This window comes from Mus caroli, chromosome 4 (genome assembly GCF_900094665.2).
Source record: "Mus caroli chromosome 4, CAROLI_EIJ_v1.1, whole genome shotgun sequence".
NCBI classification, from domain to species: Eukaryota; Metazoa; Chordata; class Mammalia; order Rodentia; family Muridae; genus Mus; species Mus caroli.
This window is the reverse complement of record NC_034573.1, coordinates 143,383,061-143,401,669: the sequence shown is the minus strand read 5'-3', so window position 1 is coordinate 143,401,669 and position 18,609 is coordinate 143,383,061. Positions and strand designations below refer to the sequence as shown.

At 53.5% G+C, this 18,609-nt stretch overlaps 1 protein-coding gene across 1 annotated transcript in view; it reads left to right on the top strand.

Moving 5' to 3' along the window:
* The first annotated feature begins 10,621 nt into the window (after positions 1–10,621).
* Positions 10,622–18,609, top strand: part of Ajap1 (adherens junctions associated protein 1) — a 108,491-nt gene continuing 100,503 nt past the window's right edge. Inside the window, exon 1 of the mRNA XM_021161549.2 lies at positions 10,622–10,754. Coding sequence (XP_021017208.1) covers positions 10,726–10,754 — 29 coding nt within the window. The 5' untranslated portion in view covers positions 10,622–10,725. The remainder of the gene's footprint in view (positions 10,755–18,609) is intronic.

Genomic DNA, 18,609 nt, shown 5'->3' with positions numbered 1-18,609 from the left:
AGTGCTAGGTGACCAGCCCCGTGGGAGTAATGGCCCAGTAATCAGGATCACTCAGGAATGGCTCCATTCTGAAGCTAGGGGAGGGCTAATTAGCGTGTGCTGGCTGCACACTCACGCACAGGAATACCATCTGAGTAGCAGCAGACAATGCCAGGCCAGAACTAGGGCCGGAGGAACAGATTCTGACTGGGGCTGCGTCTTTTCTTCCTGTCCAGGGATGTCTGCAAGTCTGGCGAGATCTGCAGCATTGGTCGGGGGTAAACAAGGATATAAATGCTGAGGTCTAAGACTTGGTATCCCAGGCCTGTTCACATGACCCTGAGTACTGCTGGACCTACTAACATTTGCTCCTCTTTAAACACATGGTCCCTTCCCTAGGAATAGAATAGCAAAAGCCACTGAGATATCTTTGTAGTACCCTATGCCGATTTTCTTGGAGTCTCAGGTTCTGCTGGTCCTGCCCAGTCCAGCCCAAGGCAGACCCTGTATACAATCCTGGTCTTCCTTAAACTCTTATGGGACGAGTCACTACTCACAGGGACACTGCAGAGGCACCTCTACTTTCCTGTGCTGTTAGACTGCTTACGTGCATCTGGAGACTCAGAACTCCACAGTGGTCCCAGAGATGCCTTTTGTCCTTGTGGGTAGAAAGGGCTGGGGGTTGTACTGTGTGGGTTTCCAGCCCCCAAGAACTCAGGAGAACCTGTCACGTGACATGGGCTGGATGGCAGAGGAGAAAGTTGGGAATAACCCTGGGGGAGATTTTAGGGGACAGTCAGCTGTTTCTACCTAAAAAGGCTGTGGACTAAAGATTCTGATCAGTATTAGGGCCTGTGAGGATGGCATGGTACAAGAGAGCCTTGTACCAAGAGGCACACGTCAGCAGAAGGTCAGGGGCTGTCTACAGAGCTACTTCTCTGCCACAGGCTCATGCCAATGATGGCAGTTATCTGAGTGTCCCACATGACAAGAGAGGCCCCTGGGACAACGTTGCTTGGCCCTTCATGTCTGTGGATTCTACAAGCCTGTATTCAAGCCATCCATGGGCTGAAAATATCTGCAAAAATAATTGTGTATGTAAAACCTGTGGATATTTGTTGTTATTCCCTAAATGATTTGGGATGATATTGGTCTGAATGGAGCAGGGGTTGCAAGTTACTAAAGGCAAAAGACACAGGAGAGGTCACCCTCTAGGTACAAACTAGCATCACACCATTTTATATGAGGAGCTTGGGCACCCATGGGTCCTGAAGGGCTCCTGGACTGGTTACCCGCTGGCACTGAAGGACAACATATTCACCACCCTCCTCTGGTTCCCAGAGCACTCAGGATGGCATTCAGCAGAGCCATGCAGCTGGTTATAAGAGCTGTGTCCTCCCCGAGGCTTTAAGCTGGATAGAGATCACACCTGAGAATTTACTGGATAGGCCTTGACATTGTTTGTTTTATCTTAAACAACAATAATAACAGGACAGCACAGGATACTTCTTGTGTGCCTCCCTCCGTTTGGCACCAGCATCCCCGCTGATCCGCCCCTCCCAACTCTGCTGCCTGTCAGAGGGCTATGGCAGGCGGAAATGCCCTCCTGAAGATCCTCCTCCTCTGAGTGTGCCCTGATTGTTCCTGGTGCTTTATATAGCTTGGAATAAAGAGACTCTGCAAGTTCATTGGGGGAAGCTTCGGCCTGATTCAGCTTTGAAACACCTGCTCGGTGCTCACGGCTCCCTGTGGCCTTCTCCACAACTCCAGCCAGCCCCGTAACAAAGCAACCTCCTGCGCCTTGGGCATCCACCTGCCGCTCTGTCACAGTCCCCCAGAGACCTAGCATTTGATCTCTTTGCTCGATGAAATTTCTAGACATTTGTGAACAAAGGAAGAATGAATTTGGGGAGCTCTCCACCCCTATTTGAGGTGGGCCAAAGCCAGAATTGTGACTGGGGTGTCTGGGGAAATGGTCTAGATCACACAGGAAGTGGTTCATACAGGAAATGGATGACGTAGGCGAACTGTTCTTGGGCTGGGCCGGGCGGCACATGCCTGTCATCCTACTGTCTCAGTTACTTAGGAGGTTCACACAGCAGGGTTACAAGTTTAAAGCCATACTGGACAAATTACTGAGTCTGTCTCAAAATATAAAAGACAGTGATAGAGTACTTACCAAGCATGTGTAAGGACCCAGGTTCAATCCCAGAAGTTGTCGTGTGTGTGTGTGTGTGTGTGTGTGTGTATGTGCGGGTGTGTATGTGTGTTCATGTATATGTATGTATGTGTGTGTATGTGTGTGTGCATGTGTGGGTGCCTTTATGTGTGTGTGCATAACACACCACTCTCTCTATGCTTCCAATACCACATTGTCCCCTTTAATTATTTATTATTGTCAGAGATTGCTTAGTGGTTAGAGCACCGGACACTTTCCCAGGGGGCAGGGGTTCCATCACCAGCACCCATGGCAGCTCACAACCATCTGTATGTGTGATTCTAGTCCCAGGGAATCTGATGGCCACCATTTGACTCCTTTCTTACCAGGCACACGAGTTGAGGGCATTCTGCCCTCCATCCACACATACAACAGTTAAAATGAATAAATGAGTACAGAGAGTGGATAACATTCCCACCAGGAGGGTTTAGAACGTTGAGGGATGAAGTCTGTGTTCACACCTTAACCCTTGCAAGGATCTGCTGGCCGGCTCTAGCAGGTTTGTATCCTGTGAGGCCAAAAGCCACAGAAGGCAGAATCCACCGTAGCGTGAACTCAGGAAACCCTTGCTCCCCATGTCCTTTGGGGACTCTGGAGTTCACGTGTGCCCAGATGACTTCTCCTTCAGCTCTGGTGTCCAGCAGGGGCCTGCAGCATTTACTGTCACTCCGAGGTGACAGCTCATGGTGACAATATGCTTGCACTCCAGGGAGGACCTACTGGTACTACCAGCCATGACATCATGGAACGTCTACTTACGTTACTCCAGCCTGAATTTCATACAAGGCAGGCCAGGCAGGCGTCGGGAAGACTTGAAAATAGAAACTTTCAGCTGGGCATATTTATCTGTCTTCACCTGCCCACCACTGCCATAGTTTGTTACTAAGGAAGAGGAGAATTTCCCCGGGTGATCAGCTGGCAGCCTGTCCTATAATTATTCAAGTGCAACAGCCACAGCCACGCAATCTGCATGGGAGCCCAGCACCATGAGTGAAACATGGGCCTGTGTTTCTACAGGCAGTGCAAGGCAGAAGAATACAACGCAGTGCTCCCTTGGGCATGTGTCGTCAGCCTGGGTCAGCAGGTAGAGCCAATTAGACCAGGGCCAGCCTCCTCCCTTGTCCTCCACATGGTAGTTTTATACTCCAGCCATGCTCAGCACTGGAGTACAGCCTCCAGGCTCTTCCCTGTGCTTCCCATCGTGTGGTCCTCCAGCCATGCTCAGCACTGGAGTGCAGCCTCCAAGCTCTGCCCCGTGCTTCCCAACACTGCTGCTAATTATGGCAGCTCCCTGGCCAGCTGTGTGGAGCTGTTAGCCTGGGAACAAGCCAGTGAGCACCTGATTCTGTGGCCCTGGTCTCCATCATGAACCCGATGGTAAATGTTTAAACAGTCAGGGTGGCCATTTCCTGGACTGCTGGGGAAGTTAAGATGCTAGACATAGAAAACCTCTCAGGAGGACTAAACTGACAGACTGAAGTGAACGTTAGGCCAACTGGGACAAACTTCCTGGGTCCTTCGTAGGGCTGCCCACAAGTGACAGATTGCCATCCCTTCAAGCATGTTCCCGAAACGGCCCCTCATCAGAGAACAGCAACTCGGAAAAGGCCATGCTCAAGAAAGTGGTTTTTATGCTGAATTACCCTCTAGATTGGCAGAGAACAGCCCAGATGCCACTTGAGGCACTGCGTGGGAGGATAGACTAGGGCAATTACTGGTCAAGAAAGCGGCTACAGAAGGGTCAGCTGCTCTTGGATGTGTTGAGAAAGGCCCTTGGCATGGCCTGATCATTAACCAAAGGGGAAAAGTTGATACTGGTGGTGGTGGTGATGGTGGTGATGATGGAGGTGATGATGATGATGGTGGTGGTCATAGCAGAGATGGTGGTGGCATCCATGGTTTACAGCAATGAAGATGATGGCTATGATGTTAAATGGAAGTGTTAGTGATGATGGTGATAACGACAATGGCGATGATATTGATCCTGATGAGCCCACTGATGGCAGTGACTATGGTAATGGCGGTTGTGATGATGTAATGATGATGTTACTGATGCTCATGTGGTGTTGGTGACCATGGTCATCAGGTCATGGTAGTGGTGCTGATGATGCTGAGGGTGGACTTAAAGACGATGATGAGATGACAGTGAAGATGTTGACTTATTTTGACTGATCAGTGTTCTCTTCCAGTTAGAGGCACAATCCTCAAAGATGCATCCTCTGGCCATGTAGGAATCAGATGTGAACCGCTCTTACCACAGGTTAGCGTCTGAACCTGTATAGCGGTGGGATAGCCGGGCACTAGCACCAGGGATGGGTGCTGAGGTCAATCTGAATAGGCTCTGTGGCCACAACTGGAAGGGGAAAAGCTGAGCGCATCGACTGAAGCTGTGTTGCTCCTCACAGCCTACCAGACTTGGGAATGGGTAAATGCCATTCTCTCCCTGACATGCTGGCGCTGGAGGGTGTGGAAGGAACGGACATCACCTGAAGAGTAGCTGGCTCCCCCTTTCTGAAGCTGGAGTCTTTGGACACCACCGGCAAATCGGACCCCCCCCCCCCCGCTGGTGTCATCACTGTCATGTGATCTGCCTCAGCCAATGGGATGTGAACAGAAGAGCTCTTACTCCTTCCCAGACAGCACTGTGGGCTCTGCAGGTGTTCCTCATTCAGCTGTGTGGCTGGAGGTGCTTAATGACAATCAGGCCCCAGCCTAGGTCTTAAATGATGAACACCACACAGAGCAAGGCTGTGTTGACCATTGACACCCATGGCCGTGAGCAGGAACTCAAACCTGGCTGAGTCCTGCACTCTGGGGGTCTCCTTCTCTTCCTCCTCTTCCTCCTCCTCCTCCATCATCATCATCATCATCATCATCTATATCAGTCTGAGATGACCAATGTGGTTTATGAACTGACTCAAGGGAGACAGGGGTAGTGCAAACTCAAAGCTGGAGTCCCCTTCTGCTGCCTCTGCCTGCAGTCAGGAGTCTTGGAGCCTCACAGCTGCAGCCTGATCTGATCCTCAACCTGTAGCCTGCGTCTTGACGGTCTTGTCTCCATACTTCAGGCTGCATAAACCTGTTGAGTGCGTGTTCTGCTTCCCAGTTACTGGGGATGCCAAGGATGAGAAGCTGGACCCTCTGATGTCTCTTGCCAAGCCTTCTATGCTCTGATCGAGTACAGTCAGGTGTCTTGTTCCTCATGCCCTTGGCTACTATCCCTTGCCAGCTTAGTGGCCTGGATAAAGCCTGTCTTGAGACCCCGGTGAAGGCCTGCATACCTTCCAGGACTCTCTCTAAGGCTCAGAACATTCTGGAAAATTGGGGAGGAAGAGGACTTTCCTTTCATTTCTACCCCTGATGGCCTCTCTGTCCTAATTATTTGTGGTGTTCCCCCACCCCACCCCCTGCTGGCCTGCTGTAGACTCTTGCTTCCTGCCCATTCCCTACTATTTTACACAGATGCCATGGGCACCTGGAAGCTTGGTAGAGCAGACAGAACTGCTCACGGGGCAGAAGACTGAGGAACTCGTGGCAGTGGAGAAAAATAAATCTTCCCCAAGGGGCTGCCCCAGCTCTCCAGACGTGGGTCCCAGCCTGCATCTGCCCATCCTAGGAATCTCTCTCATCTCCCCAATTTCAGGCTCCTGCCCCTCCCGGCCTTGTAGTGCCAGGGAAATACTCTCCAACTGTGCCACTTTGCAAACAGATGGGTCCTCTTTTCTGTCATTGTTTCCTGTCTAAATAGAGAAGACAAAGCTGTTGTCCAGAGCCGCCCAGAGCTCTACGATGAGGGCCATATCCTGCTGGGACAGCACACACAGCCCTCTCTCTCCTCCTGTGGCAGGACTCAGAGCACTAGGGCACTGTCTTCTGCTCAGCACAAGTCAAGGGAGCCCCCTTCCCCATTTCTGCACGGCACACTGTCAGGCAGGGTAGTAGAAGCTCTGCCCTTCCTTTGTTGGCCCTGAGCTGCAAGATGCTGGTCCTGTGAGACATTTTGCTGGTGGGAGTGTCTGTCATCTTAGATCCCACCTCTGATAGGCTAGCCCAACTCCTGCCTGAGCTCAGCAGCAAGCAGCCTCAATTGGAGATAGCTCGGTGACAGGAAACATTCCAAAGCCCCCAATACTGAACCTCTCTGAGAAGGTCTGAGAAAGCAAGGTGACTTTTGGGGGAGCCAGTACAAGGCTGGGGGGGGGGAAGACACCTGTGTGAACACTTTATGGAAACTTATAATGATTTTAATCAGTATTTTTTTCCTTCCATTTAAAACCCCAAACTTAGCTACTTAATCAAATGTCATGCTTAAGACACATTTACCTCCTCGGGAGAAAAATGAACAATGGCAGCTCAATTTGGCTTTGGATGGGTTTTAAAAATAGTCAAGTCTGGGAAGGCCATTAGGTAAATGGCCTCAGAGAGCTTCAAGGAGGACCTCCCGCGGGGCTGCGGCTCCTTTGTTGAGAAACTGGATGAGAGAGGGCTGAGGAGAGCAGCCTGTGGTGGTACTTGGCGGCTCCAGGCCAGGATGTCTGCCAGGCAGAGGGGGAGCTGCCAGAAGCTACAAGAAGACCTGCCCTTTGCACAGAAAGTCCCAGTAAGGGGTCCTGTCTGTGCATACAGAGGCTGACAGGTGTATGCATGTGTGTGGGAGCATGCACATGTATGTTTGCTCATCTGCATATGCCTCTGTGTGTGCAACTATGGGCACGTGTGTATGTATGTGCATCTGTGTGTCCTCAAGTATTTGCCTTTATGTATGGACGTGTGTGTGTGTGTGTGTGTGTATGTGTGTGTGTGTATGTGTGTTTGTGCCCACGTGCATGCGAGGGTATGTCTCGGCGTATTAGGTGGAGTGGCACATACCCTCCCAGCTAGCTCCGAAGGAGAGAAAAATAAATCAGGTAGCTGCGTGATATCCTTGAGTTCTAGGGAACAGGTCACACACAGCGAGATGAAAGTTTTATTGTTTTTCCATCTGCAAAATAATTTTTTTTATCGAGAGATAAAGAAAAACAAAGAAATAACACAGAAGGGCTTGTCTTGGGGAGGCTTGGACGTGAATTACCCTTGGGGAAGTAGAGTTGTGTGCTGAGGACCCAGCTTCTCAGAGGTTCAACTTCTAACAAGTCCTGATGGGGGCCAAGAATCTCCTCCCCTGCCTAATGGAGAGGCCCCATGTATGTTACTGTTGTTTCTTTTCCCTAGAGACTACTGTCTTTTCTTGTTCCCATCCTTGCATGCAGAAAATGTTACTATCTACTGTCTTCTTGGACCAGCCCCTTCCTGTCAGAATAGTATCCATCAGGTCAAGAAACATGGGCAAGAGAATTTGATCTTGGCTTAGTTAACTCTCACCGAAGTTGAACATTTTTCTTGAGTCATAACTGTGGGTGGCAGGCTGATGGCTAGGTGGTACCTGTGACATCAAACAGAAGCCAGAGGCATTTTGTAGGCAAATGAAGTTGTAAAAGTCCCAGAGTGCATCTGGCTGTCAGTTATACCAGTATATGCCAGTTACTTATCTAATGTATCAACATGAACATACTGTTTTAAAAATTATTTTTATTTTATGTGCATTGGTGTTTGGCCTGTATGTGTGTCTGTGTGAAGGTGTCCGATCCCATGTGGATGCTGAGAATTGAACCCCAGTCATCTGGAAGAGCAGGCAGTGCTCTTAACCTCTGAGCCAACTCACCAGCCCCCAAGAGCATACATTATTAAGTCATACATTGACTTCATTAATCTTTTTCTGGGCATTTGCTGGGGATTGAACCTGGGGCCTTATCCAGGCTAAACACAGGCTCTTCCTCCAGCTGTATTCCAACCCTGTTAGAGTTATCTTTGAGAATACATTTCAGTAACATCTCAGACTGAACGGGATTTACCACCTTCCCAAAGGGCAGTGAGTCTCCTAAGTCTGTGAAAAGGTCTGTAGAAGAAACCAGGTCAGAACCCCCACCTCCAGTCACCTGGCTGCCCAGGCTAAGAAGCCTCCCTAAGGACTCTACAGGCTGCTGGAAGGCCCTCTTTTTGCAGCACCCCAGCTTTTCCCGCTAGGTGGCAGCAGTGCAGGCATCTCCTTCCTGGTTGGCAACTGGGTCCAGCTTGCTCCGCTAGGACTTCCCTGCCTCCTTACTTTGTAAGATCATCTCCCTCCAACCCCCAGGACCAGGGCTCCGCGGGAAGAGGACCCAGAAGTGACCAGGCATTCAAAGCGCTGAGTCACCTGGGTGTCTCTCTGGACGACAGACTGGCACACAGCTAGTAGCAGCTGCACGTGCGCTGGGCCAACTCATTTAGTCCTAATTAAAACCTCCTGAGGGAAGGCACCGGAAACGGGTCTTGTAGATGAGAAAGCCAAGAGTCGTAGAGATTGCGTAATAGACCTAGAACCCCAAGACAGTAGCACCCCATACTTAACTTCAGTCTCTTGCAACCATGCTACCTTGCTCCCAGATACTTTCTTTAGGGAGATACTTTCTTTAGGGCCTGAGAGGGAAAACAGAACCATGTTGTCCTGTCCAGCCTGGGTGGGGAGAATTTCTGGCTGCCAAAAACCTTGGACTGGAGGCTCAGGGAAAAGGACCTGCCTGGGTGCACAGTGAATCCCAGGAAGACTGGCTCCTCCTCCTCCCCCAAGCAACCCTCCCAGGGAGGCCTCACCCTCTCTCTCCTGAGGGGGGCAACTGCTGGGCTGAAGTCACTTGCTTGCAGCACCCTGGCAAGTCCCCAGTTGCCTCTCTTTACCTTCCGGCTCTGACTCTCAAGTCCAAGCAGGAAGGCCGGCCGACTGAAGCTCATTTCTAAGGCCCTTGGCTTTGCATTTCTTCCCCACTGTGTGTGGAGCTGAGAGCTGGCTTTTGTTCCTACAGTTCCTCAGGGACTAGGCAGCTAAGGCCTCCGTGGGATCCTCTGCCTTTATGTCACTCCTTTCAGAGAAAGGGGACCACAGAAAGCCTGTCTTTCACTAACCGGACATGCAGACACAACTAACCAGGTAGGCACCAGGGAGTGCTGGGTGGGAGAGTGAGCAAGATGTCTGGGAGTGCTAGGTTCAGAACTCCCTGGCTCTGCGAAGACAGCAGATGCCATAAAACCAAGAAGGCGGGGGGAACTGCGCTGGAGACTGAATAACCGGGCAGAAGCACGCTCCAACCAAAGGCTGAAACTTCATCTGCCTGGAGAGAGGCCAGGCCCAGGCAGTGGGGGGGACTCCCCAACGGAGGACCCTCCCCAGCCTCTCGCATCGCCTGCGCCGTGCAGCTCCGCAGGAGGAAACTTTTCGCACAGCCTCAGCTCCCCAGTCCCATGAGAACCTCCTCTCCCCAAATCAGCCCTCTGCGTTCACTGGGCGTACTTAGAACAGGGTCCGAACCTCTTAACTGCTTCGCATGCCATCTGGTTACCGTGGCAACACCATCCGGCGGCGCCGGGCGGTCCAATCGGAGCCTGCGGCCTCTTTCGAGCCTTTCCCAAGGTGGAGACCGGGACGCGGCCAGGGATGGGGAAGGGGTGGGCCCGGTTCTTCTCTCTGGCGCCGCCCAGGCCACTCAGAGCCCAGGTCGCCAGTCTAGCTCCAGCGAGGTGGGCTGGCAAGCTAAGCCGACCGGCCGGGTTGGGGGCTCCGACTCCAGGTTGAGGGGCGGGGAAGGAGGGTGACGTGAGCCGGGCCGGGCGGGCGGAGTTGGGACCCGTTCGCGGAGGCGGGGGCAAGCGCTTCTGGAGGCAGACGCGCAGAGGGAGGCGGCCGAGCGGCGCGGGCGGCTCTGCGGAGGGCGCGGTGGGCGCGGGCGGCGGGGCCCGGGATCCCCGCGCGCCTCCTCCGCGCGGCGGCGCCGCCGCGCGTCCCCACGCCCCGCGCTCCACGCTTCCTCGCCCCGCGCCTCCCCTGCCCGCCTTCTGGCAGTCTCCCGGCCGCGGCTGTCTGCAGAGCGAGCGCTTAGACGGAGCTCTCCGGCAACTTGATCGGTGTCAGAACCTGGGACAGAGGCCCCTAGACCCGGCGGCGCGTGGAGGCGACCCGCGTGGGCCAGAGGGGCGATCCTCTCAACCCTCGGGCAACACCGATCACAGCCTCGCAGCTCCGGCTGCAGGCTAGATCCTCGCACGGCTTGCGGAGCCGCCCGCTTCGCTACTCGTCGCCCGGGAGGACGAAGCCCCGCTCCTCGGACCCTCGCGGCCGGCGACAGACCCGGCGAGCGCTCGCCTCGCTGCCGCCCGCGCCGTGTGGCCTGCGGTGGGGGCCCCGCGCCCCGAGAGCCGGCGGGAGGATGTGCGTCCCCGCGGGCCGGCCCGCCTGAGCCATGCGCCCCCTCGGCGGCGGCGCGCCGGCCGGCATGGAGCCCCGCGCGGCCGCGCTCTGACTCGCTGTGCGCCCCGCGGCCGGCGGGCGGCGGGCGGCGGGTGGCGGCGGCGGCCCGAAGCCGAAGAGCGGCGCCACGGGACGGGAGCGAGCGGGCGCGGGCGCCGCGCAGATGGCCGGGGCAAGCAAGGTCTGAGGCTGGGTTCCCTGAAACGTGACCATGTGGATCCAACAGCTTTTAGGACTCAGGTGAGCGACCCGGCTGGAGGCAGGGTGCGTGGGGGGTGGTGCGTGGGCGCTGAGCTGGGCTGCTGCTCACTGTTGCAAACCGAAGCACGGCTTCTCGCCTCCCCGAGGCGGCCCGCGTGGTGCACCCGAAGCCGCGGAGCGCGGCCGCCTGCTGGTCCCTGAGGCCGGACAGAGAGCGGCAGGGAGCGGCCGTTCTCCTACGCTCCGCGAGTCGAGTGGGGTCGAGGTAGGGGCGCTTGCCCCAGTAACCTGGCAGCGGGGCTGGCCGGCGCGCCCGCTGCTCGGGGCGCCAGCAGCGCAGTGTCCTGGCCGGCGGCCCCGGCGCGGCTCCTCTCCGGAGCCCGGCGCGAGTTGCGGGCCGTTGGGCGCGGCGGACTCGGGGGCCGGGGCTGACGCTGGATCTGCCAGGGAGAGCCACCGGCCCTCCCAGTTCTCGAGCAGCTTTGCCGTGGAGTTGGAGAAGCCCAGAATCCTACAGCCGCTCCGTTAGCCCTTCTCTCCGTTCCTAGGGCCCCTGGGCCCCTGAACTGAAGTGTAGTAGGAGCACAGCTGCCGACCCAGCTGCTTTGGGGTGACCTCCGGGCAGAAGGTCGCACGCAGCTGGCAGACAGCTGGGTCTGGAGAGCTTTTGCATTCTGGGGAAGCGACAACAGGCAACTGCCTCTAAGCACCTTTCACAGGTACACAGGGCTTGTCTGTGTCCGGGACCTTCGGGCCAGTAGGAACTCAAGCCCAGTGCGGTTATGGGGCGGACCAGAAAGACCCTTCTCTGAAAACTTTGCCCACCTACCGAGTCGCTCAGGCTTCTCTGGATCCTGCCTTGGGGTCCCCAGAACGCAGTTGACCCCTTTACAGAGCAGAGTGTCTACTACCCTTGCCCTCATGTAAGGGGGTCTCTGGCCAGAGCTGCTGCGCCTGGGTCGGGATTTGGGACCCAGGTTGAACATCACAAATGGAAGCTGAGAAAGGCTGCTTGCGCTTCTAGTGTTTGTCCACTGGGATGCACTGCGCTCCCGTGTTGAGGATACAAGGGGTCGGTGGCTGCTGGAGCAGACTGCCTCAGTCACCCACCCCCACCAGCATGAAGCTGGGGAGAAAGTGGGGCCAAAGGAGGGAGGAACATGCGCGCGACCTGATTTTGAGAAGTCTGAAGGAGACTGGCATGAGAGTGTTTTCTAGCTGTCCTTGATTTGCGAGTGGTTCTGGCGCCCAGGAATACATGCTGGTCAGCATCATCTAGTGAAGACTGTCACGTCATTACTGGCATCCCCTTTCCTGGTGGCTGGGTTTGTTTGCGCTGTGGACTTTAAGAGGTTAATAATCGCGGGCCGATCTGCGATCTGCTCTGTGTGGGGCACCGGCTGGGCCTCAATCTTTCAGTGCGCTGTGCTAAGATTTAGGCTCCCGCAATTCTGGGGTGTGGACCAAACTAAGCAAGGACATCTTTTCTGACATGAGCCCGATCTAGATGCCTAGTCTGTCTGTCTGTCTGTCTGTCTGTCTGTCTGTCTGTCTATCTGTCTGTCTGTCTCCCCTTCTGCTTCCGACTGTCCCAGGGCTCAGCTAGATCCCAAGGTTTCCAGAGCAACCCAGTGGGATTCCTTCCCTGCCCAGAGGCAGCTTGAGCTCCCTGATGCAGCAGTCTGGCACTTGCTTGCCAGTGGCAACTTACCTGCACAAGTTGTTAGGTTGAAAGGGTAGTGCATTTTGATAATAGGGAGAGAACAAATGCCAGGCAGAGAAACCTCCTTTGGGGCTCAAAATTCACAGTTACCACAGAACAAGAATAACTGTGCAGGGACATGGCCAGACTTTCAGAAATGGCTCTGTTACTGGTTTTGAAGTTTGGCCTTTTAGGATCCCTCCCTGCCAGATGTTAGTGTGCGTGATCTTCAACACTTATACCCCAGAGGAAGGGTGGCTACTCTTTGCAGTTCTAATAGGAAAGCTAGCCCTGTGTTTGTATCAGAGGATCTAGTTGGTTTTGTTCCCTCTGGACAGGCACACGGAGCCCAAGCCTAGGAGTTACACTTTTCCCTTGTAGCTCTTCATCCTTGCTTGCTAACTGCTCCCCACTGCACTGTGGGTGAGCACTGGGCATCTTGCTGTCAAGCTTTGAGCCTGATTAGGACAGGTATCACCTCCAGCAGAGGTGGCAGAAGGCATCTCATTCTGCTTGGAGAAAGGAGGCTCCCTGTATGCCTAGGGAGGGGCTTGCTCGTTCCCACTCTGACCCAGGCTTGGTTACATCTGCGGTGGTTGAGCTGAGCTGTGTACACTGAGCCTCACTGCTTTAGGAGCAAAGGCAGACAGAGTTGGGCTTGCTTAGCTGTTGGGTCTCTGAGCACTCAGGGCGGGGGGTTGGGGGGGGAGAGAAGCGGCGGGGGAGGGGGTGCTTACTCAGCAGGCAACCCAGGTCCCCAGATCTGGCTGGCTCTGGTAGCCCATTGCCTCTGAGTCTGACCTGAGGAGACTGTGACCTCTTGGGGTTGTGTGGAGTAGCTGGGGACAGGCACCCGAAGCTTTTGCTGGATTCTGTTTAGGATCAGGTAGACAGTCAAAGATTCAACCCTGGCCATGTTCCTCAGAGCCATTCCTGTCTCCTAACACTGAGCAAGCTAGCGAGCGAGTGAGCGAGCTTTCTTTCGGTGTCCCTTCTGCTAGGGAGGCCCTGAGTACGTTAAGAACACAATTCACAGTTTTCTCAAGCCCTTCCAGTGTGTGCTGTGTTGTGTCTGGGCTTCCCGGCAGGGATCCACAGGGCTGCTGTCACCAGCCCCAGCATAAAGTCCCCCAGCAGCTGGGGCTGTGCAGCCAGGCTTTAGTGGATGGAGTCAATGCTTTGTCCGCAAACACTGGGCACCGGGTGAATGCTGGCTCGCTCTCATTTCCAGCTGCTGTTACTAAATTGATTGCAACTGGAATCCATCTAGGGTCAGAGGCCATGATACTCATCTGGACAATAACGACGGACTAAACGGTAAATTTGGAAGGTAGTGGAACGCTTCCAGCAACATGGGCGCACCCCACCCCTCTCGCTCATCCTTGGGCCAAATGGAGGAGTTGGTAGTAGACGCCCCCTCTCTGCCTGTCTCTGTTCATTTATTTATTCCTCTGCTTCTTTGCCTTGGGGGAAGAACAAGAGCACACAGCTCACAAGCAGCTCCAAGCTTCTCCCTGAGATGTCTACCTCTGGTCCCTCGAGATCAGAGGTAGCTGGTTAGCTTGTTCAGTCCTCTGTGTGTCTGGATCCTCCTAGGCTGGGATCATTTAGGGGTTAGTTCCCCACAATGACAATTTCTGACCCCCAACAAAAGCAGGGTGTTTGCCAGACATTGCCCTGAGTGTTCTTTGGGAAATAAACGGATGTTCAGCACGTTGTGGGAGCCTGAGTTCCCATACAGCCTATGGATTTGCAGCCCCAAGCTGTGGGTCTCCTGAGCCTGGGGCTTTTCTTTAGGGGTTACGAGAGAGTCACATGGTTGTGATACACAGTTGCTGGGCTTGCTTCAAAGGGTTACAAGTCAGTAGAGACCAAATTGATGTAAAGATTAGCTCAGAAAGCCAAATATATCCTTGATCTAGATTCCTGCGTTTGAAGTCTGGCTGGAGAGGGTTTTGCTTGCCTCCTGCCTGGCAGACCTAGGGGGAGACAGGCTAGGGGTTTGTGAGACCAGAGCAGTGGAGTGCAAACCAGGCTCATTCCTCCTCAGAGACCCCTTCCAGGAATTCAAAGGGGCTGGTGACTCATGAAGTGCTAGTGGGGAGCTGTTGTTACGTAACTCAGCTAAGCTGCCTGGAGTATCAGTCAGGCCACAGTGTGCCACTGTCAGAGCCTACCCGTGTCAGGGGGAGGGTCAGACCAGCTGTAGGGATTGGTCCATTTGCTGAGAACCCTAACCATGGCGGCAACCTGCACCCCAGCCAACGTCACACAGGAGTATGTGATGTTTCTTCAGGGTAGGCCATGAGGGCCTACTTGGGAATCCCTAGTAAGCTGAGAATGGTCCCCTAAGTCCATTGGAGCAAGGTGGTAGTGACCAAGCTGTGGGCAGATGGCCTGATTTAAGTGGGGCAGGCAGGTGCAGGAGATGGCTTGAAGGCGCTTCTGGCCCCTCACTTTTTGCAAAAGGTTCCAAGGATGATGGAAAGAGCCATAAATCAAATTCTCTGGGTCTGTGGGGTCCCCCAAATTCTCTGGGTACCAGGGAAGAGGCCAGAGCGGAGAGTAGTGTTTGAAATTGTAATTTGTGAGAGTCAGGTCCTGTGCCCCTCCCACCCCTCTCCTCTCCCTTCTCCCGCTCCTCCTTCCTGGGTCCAGGGCTTGTGAAGGGAAGAGAAATATGGCCGTGCCCCACAGAAGGCCACTTCTCCCTCCTTTATCCCCTCCATTCCAAGAAAGAGTTGGGTACAGAGCTGGGATTCGCCTGCTCAGATGTCATCTGTCACTTCTGCCTCTCTTGCTGGCTTGACAATCTTCTTGGTCCGCTCACTGTCCTTTCTCAGACGTTTTCTTTGGGACTGACCTAGAAGGGATAGGGTCTGCACCCTCTGGTTTCCCTTCCCCATCCAGTTGTTAGCCTTCTGGGCGATTGCTTGGGCATGGTCCTGAGTCTGGCTATCTGCTATTTCAGGGTGTCATCTCTGCTCCTGCTTGCATTTGCCCCAGGGGCTGCTGGGAAGGCAAAGGGACAGGGGCATGCACCTTGCTGTGGGGACTGTATGCAGTGGGGAGGGAGGTAATGCCATGTAGTGACACACACATAAGCATCTTGGATTGTGCTGGAGGGGATGCCCAGGGTCCACAGGCTGACGGTCCTCATTGCTTCCTGGGAAGACCGCATGGGAAAAGCCTGTGCGAGCTTAACTGTGTCAGCATGGCACAGTGCCCCTGTTTTATCAAGTCCTGCTTTTGTGATTCCACTGAAATCCAGGAGAGAGTTTCCAGCCTTAGGCTCAGGCGTTCTCCTGCTCCAAATAGATGTCGCTGCTTCAACCTGGCTTATTGGGGGTGAATCATATCACTGGATTTTTTTTACCATTAGAGATTCACTCCTTTGGCTTAAAGTTTTTTTCTTCTCCCAATTAGAATACAGACATGCTCGCAAAAAACAATCCCTCCTAGTCCTTTCTTTCATGATCGGTTCAGAATGCTGAGAGGCAGTACTAAGTATTTGGAGAAAGGGTGGTTGTGGGGGAGAAGAAAGCAGTGAGGTGGTGTCTGTCTGTCTGGCAGTGGGGTTGGGGGGCAAGTGCCACTGAGTGAGGAGGGGGCGTCCCGAGGAACGGAGGGGAGCCCCAGAGGGCAGGGTGGGCAAAGGCATTGTCTGGTCTAGCAGTCTGCAGGTGCCTCTTGTCTTTCATTGTCTGCAGCTTGGGCCAGGTGTTTTTCTGCCCTCTAAGAACAAAGATCCTTGTCTGGTCTAGCTCTCCTGAAGATAGATTTGTGATCAGTGTATGTATGTATGTCTGTGGGTGCAAAGGAGGCTGGGGGGTGGGGCATCAGTTAATGAGCCTTGGCCAGTACACACCCAAGGTGCCTTGCTGTGCCAAGCGTGTGTAGTAGAGTTGTGCTGTCCTTGGATGATGCTTGCCCACTGCTCTCAATGCCTCTTGCAGGGGAAGCACCAGCTCTGCCCTCACCCCCACCAGACACTCACGGATCTCTTACTCTTGACTTGTGCATGGGGGTCAGGTACCCACAGTCCTTTACCCTCAGAGTTGTCACTCGCTGCTGCTGCCGCTCAGGTAGCTGTTCTGCAGAGGGTTGGGACATGCAACATGGGATGAACAGAGACTTTGTACTTTTCATTAACCACTAACTAAAATAGGTGGTAGCCACCAAGAATCCATTTTGTTTAGGCTAGGTAAATAGTATTATGTCGTGATGTAGCAACATAAAATCTCAAGTGTGGCTCTGTACAAATCTCAAGTGTGGTACCCATGCCCCTCTGAGGACACTAGTGGCCACATGGGACTAGCAGCCACTGTGCAGGTCGTTGTGAGCATATTTCCTAAAGAAACACAGATGAGCCGGGCGTGGTGGTGCATGCCTTTAATCCCAGCACTCGGGTGGCAGAGGCAGGCGGATTTCTGAGTTCGAGGCCAGCCTGGTCTACAAAGTGAGTGCCAGGACAGCCAGGGCTACACAGAGAAACCCTGTCTCANCCAGCCTGGTCTACAAAGTGAGTGCCAGGACAGCCAGGGCTACACAGAGAAACCCTGTCTCAAAAAACCAAAAAAAAAAAAAAAAAAAAAAAGAAACACAGATGAGAGGAAAGTAATTTTGTCAAAGTCTGTCCCCTCTGCTCTCAAGCCTGCCCCTAGGACAGCACTGACTCAGCAGAGTCTCCATGGCCAGTCTCCTGGCTGTAGCCTCTTCAGCACTGAGGGATTCCTGATGGGCCCTAACTCTGTAGGCTGGGGCTGTACCCAAATACCATGGAGACCAGGGGTGGCCCTGATGTCTGGACCCGCAGTCCGGAGTGTGGAGCTGCTGAGCCAGGTGAGCCCATGGATGTCTCTCCATCATTTTGAACAGTTTTCTGATTCTGGGGCTCTAAGGACAGGTTGTCTGATGGCTTGTGACAGAGCCCCCCTGAAGCCAGGATGCAGTGGTGACTGCTGGGAGAAAGAGTGACAGGTAAAGGACTTAGGTTACCCAGGGGAGGGTGAGCTGGCCCCGTGAGGAAGACATCCCCAGCATCCTCCTGGGATGTGTCTAGGCATTACTGGGATGGACCAAATATCTGCTGAAGTGATTTATACAGTGTGAGGTGCAAGGACCTCAGGCTGCCTCTCCGGATCTGCAGGCCTCATGGATCCATCTTGTTCTGTGCGTACACTTAGCATCCAATACAGATGCCACCTGGGGCTTCACAGAGTAGGAATATTGCACCAGAATTGTATGTGTGATTGTGTGTGTGTGCTTGAGTATGTAATTGTGTGGTGTGTGTACTTATGTGTATGTGTGTGCATGTACATGTGTGTGTGTGCTCGTATGTCTGTGTGTGTTTGTGTGTATGTGCTTGTGTGTCTGTGTATTTTGTGTCTCTGTGTGTATGTGTGCTTTTGTGTATGTGTATGTGTGTGCTTGTGTGTCTGTGTTTGTATTTTTGTGTCTCTGTGTGCTTGTGTGTGTGTTTGTGTGTGTGCGCCTGAGTATGTGATTGTGTGTGTGTGTACTTATGTGTATGTGTATGCATGTACATGTGTGTGTCTGTGTGTGTTTGTGTGTATGTGCTTGTGTGTCTGTGTATTTTTGTGTCTCTGTGTGTATGTGTGCTTGTGTGTATGTGTGTACTTGTGTGTGTGTGCTTGAGTGTGTGTGCTTGTGTGTATGTGTATGCTTGTGTGTCTGTGTTTGTATTTTTGAGTCTGTGTGTGTGTGCTTGTGTGTATGTGTGTGCTTGAGTATGTGCTTGTGTGTGTGTGTTGGGGAGTTTGGGGATCAGTGTGTATCAGATCATTTGTTATTAACGACACCATCTTTCAGGCCCTTCTCCCCAAAGAAGGAGACTTGAGCTATCCCAAGATGGGGTGTGAATAAGATGGTGTGATGTCAGCTATGCTTACAGCCTGTCCTCTGCTGGTGACAGAGAGGGATCTCCAGCAGGATGATGCACTTCCTTCTGGCCAGGCTCAGCTTCTGTGGGGTGGAGCTTAACTCTATAATCAAAGGAGACAGGCACATACCTGGTGTCTGAGTACCAAAGACCCCACTGAGCCACAGGTGTCCTTAGTGGCCACCTCAAATATTCAGATAAGTAATTTGGTTGCAGGGAATATCTAGTGTGAAGCTATGTGTGAACCAGACAGGAAACTGTATGTTTTGAGTCAGTGACATTTGACTCTA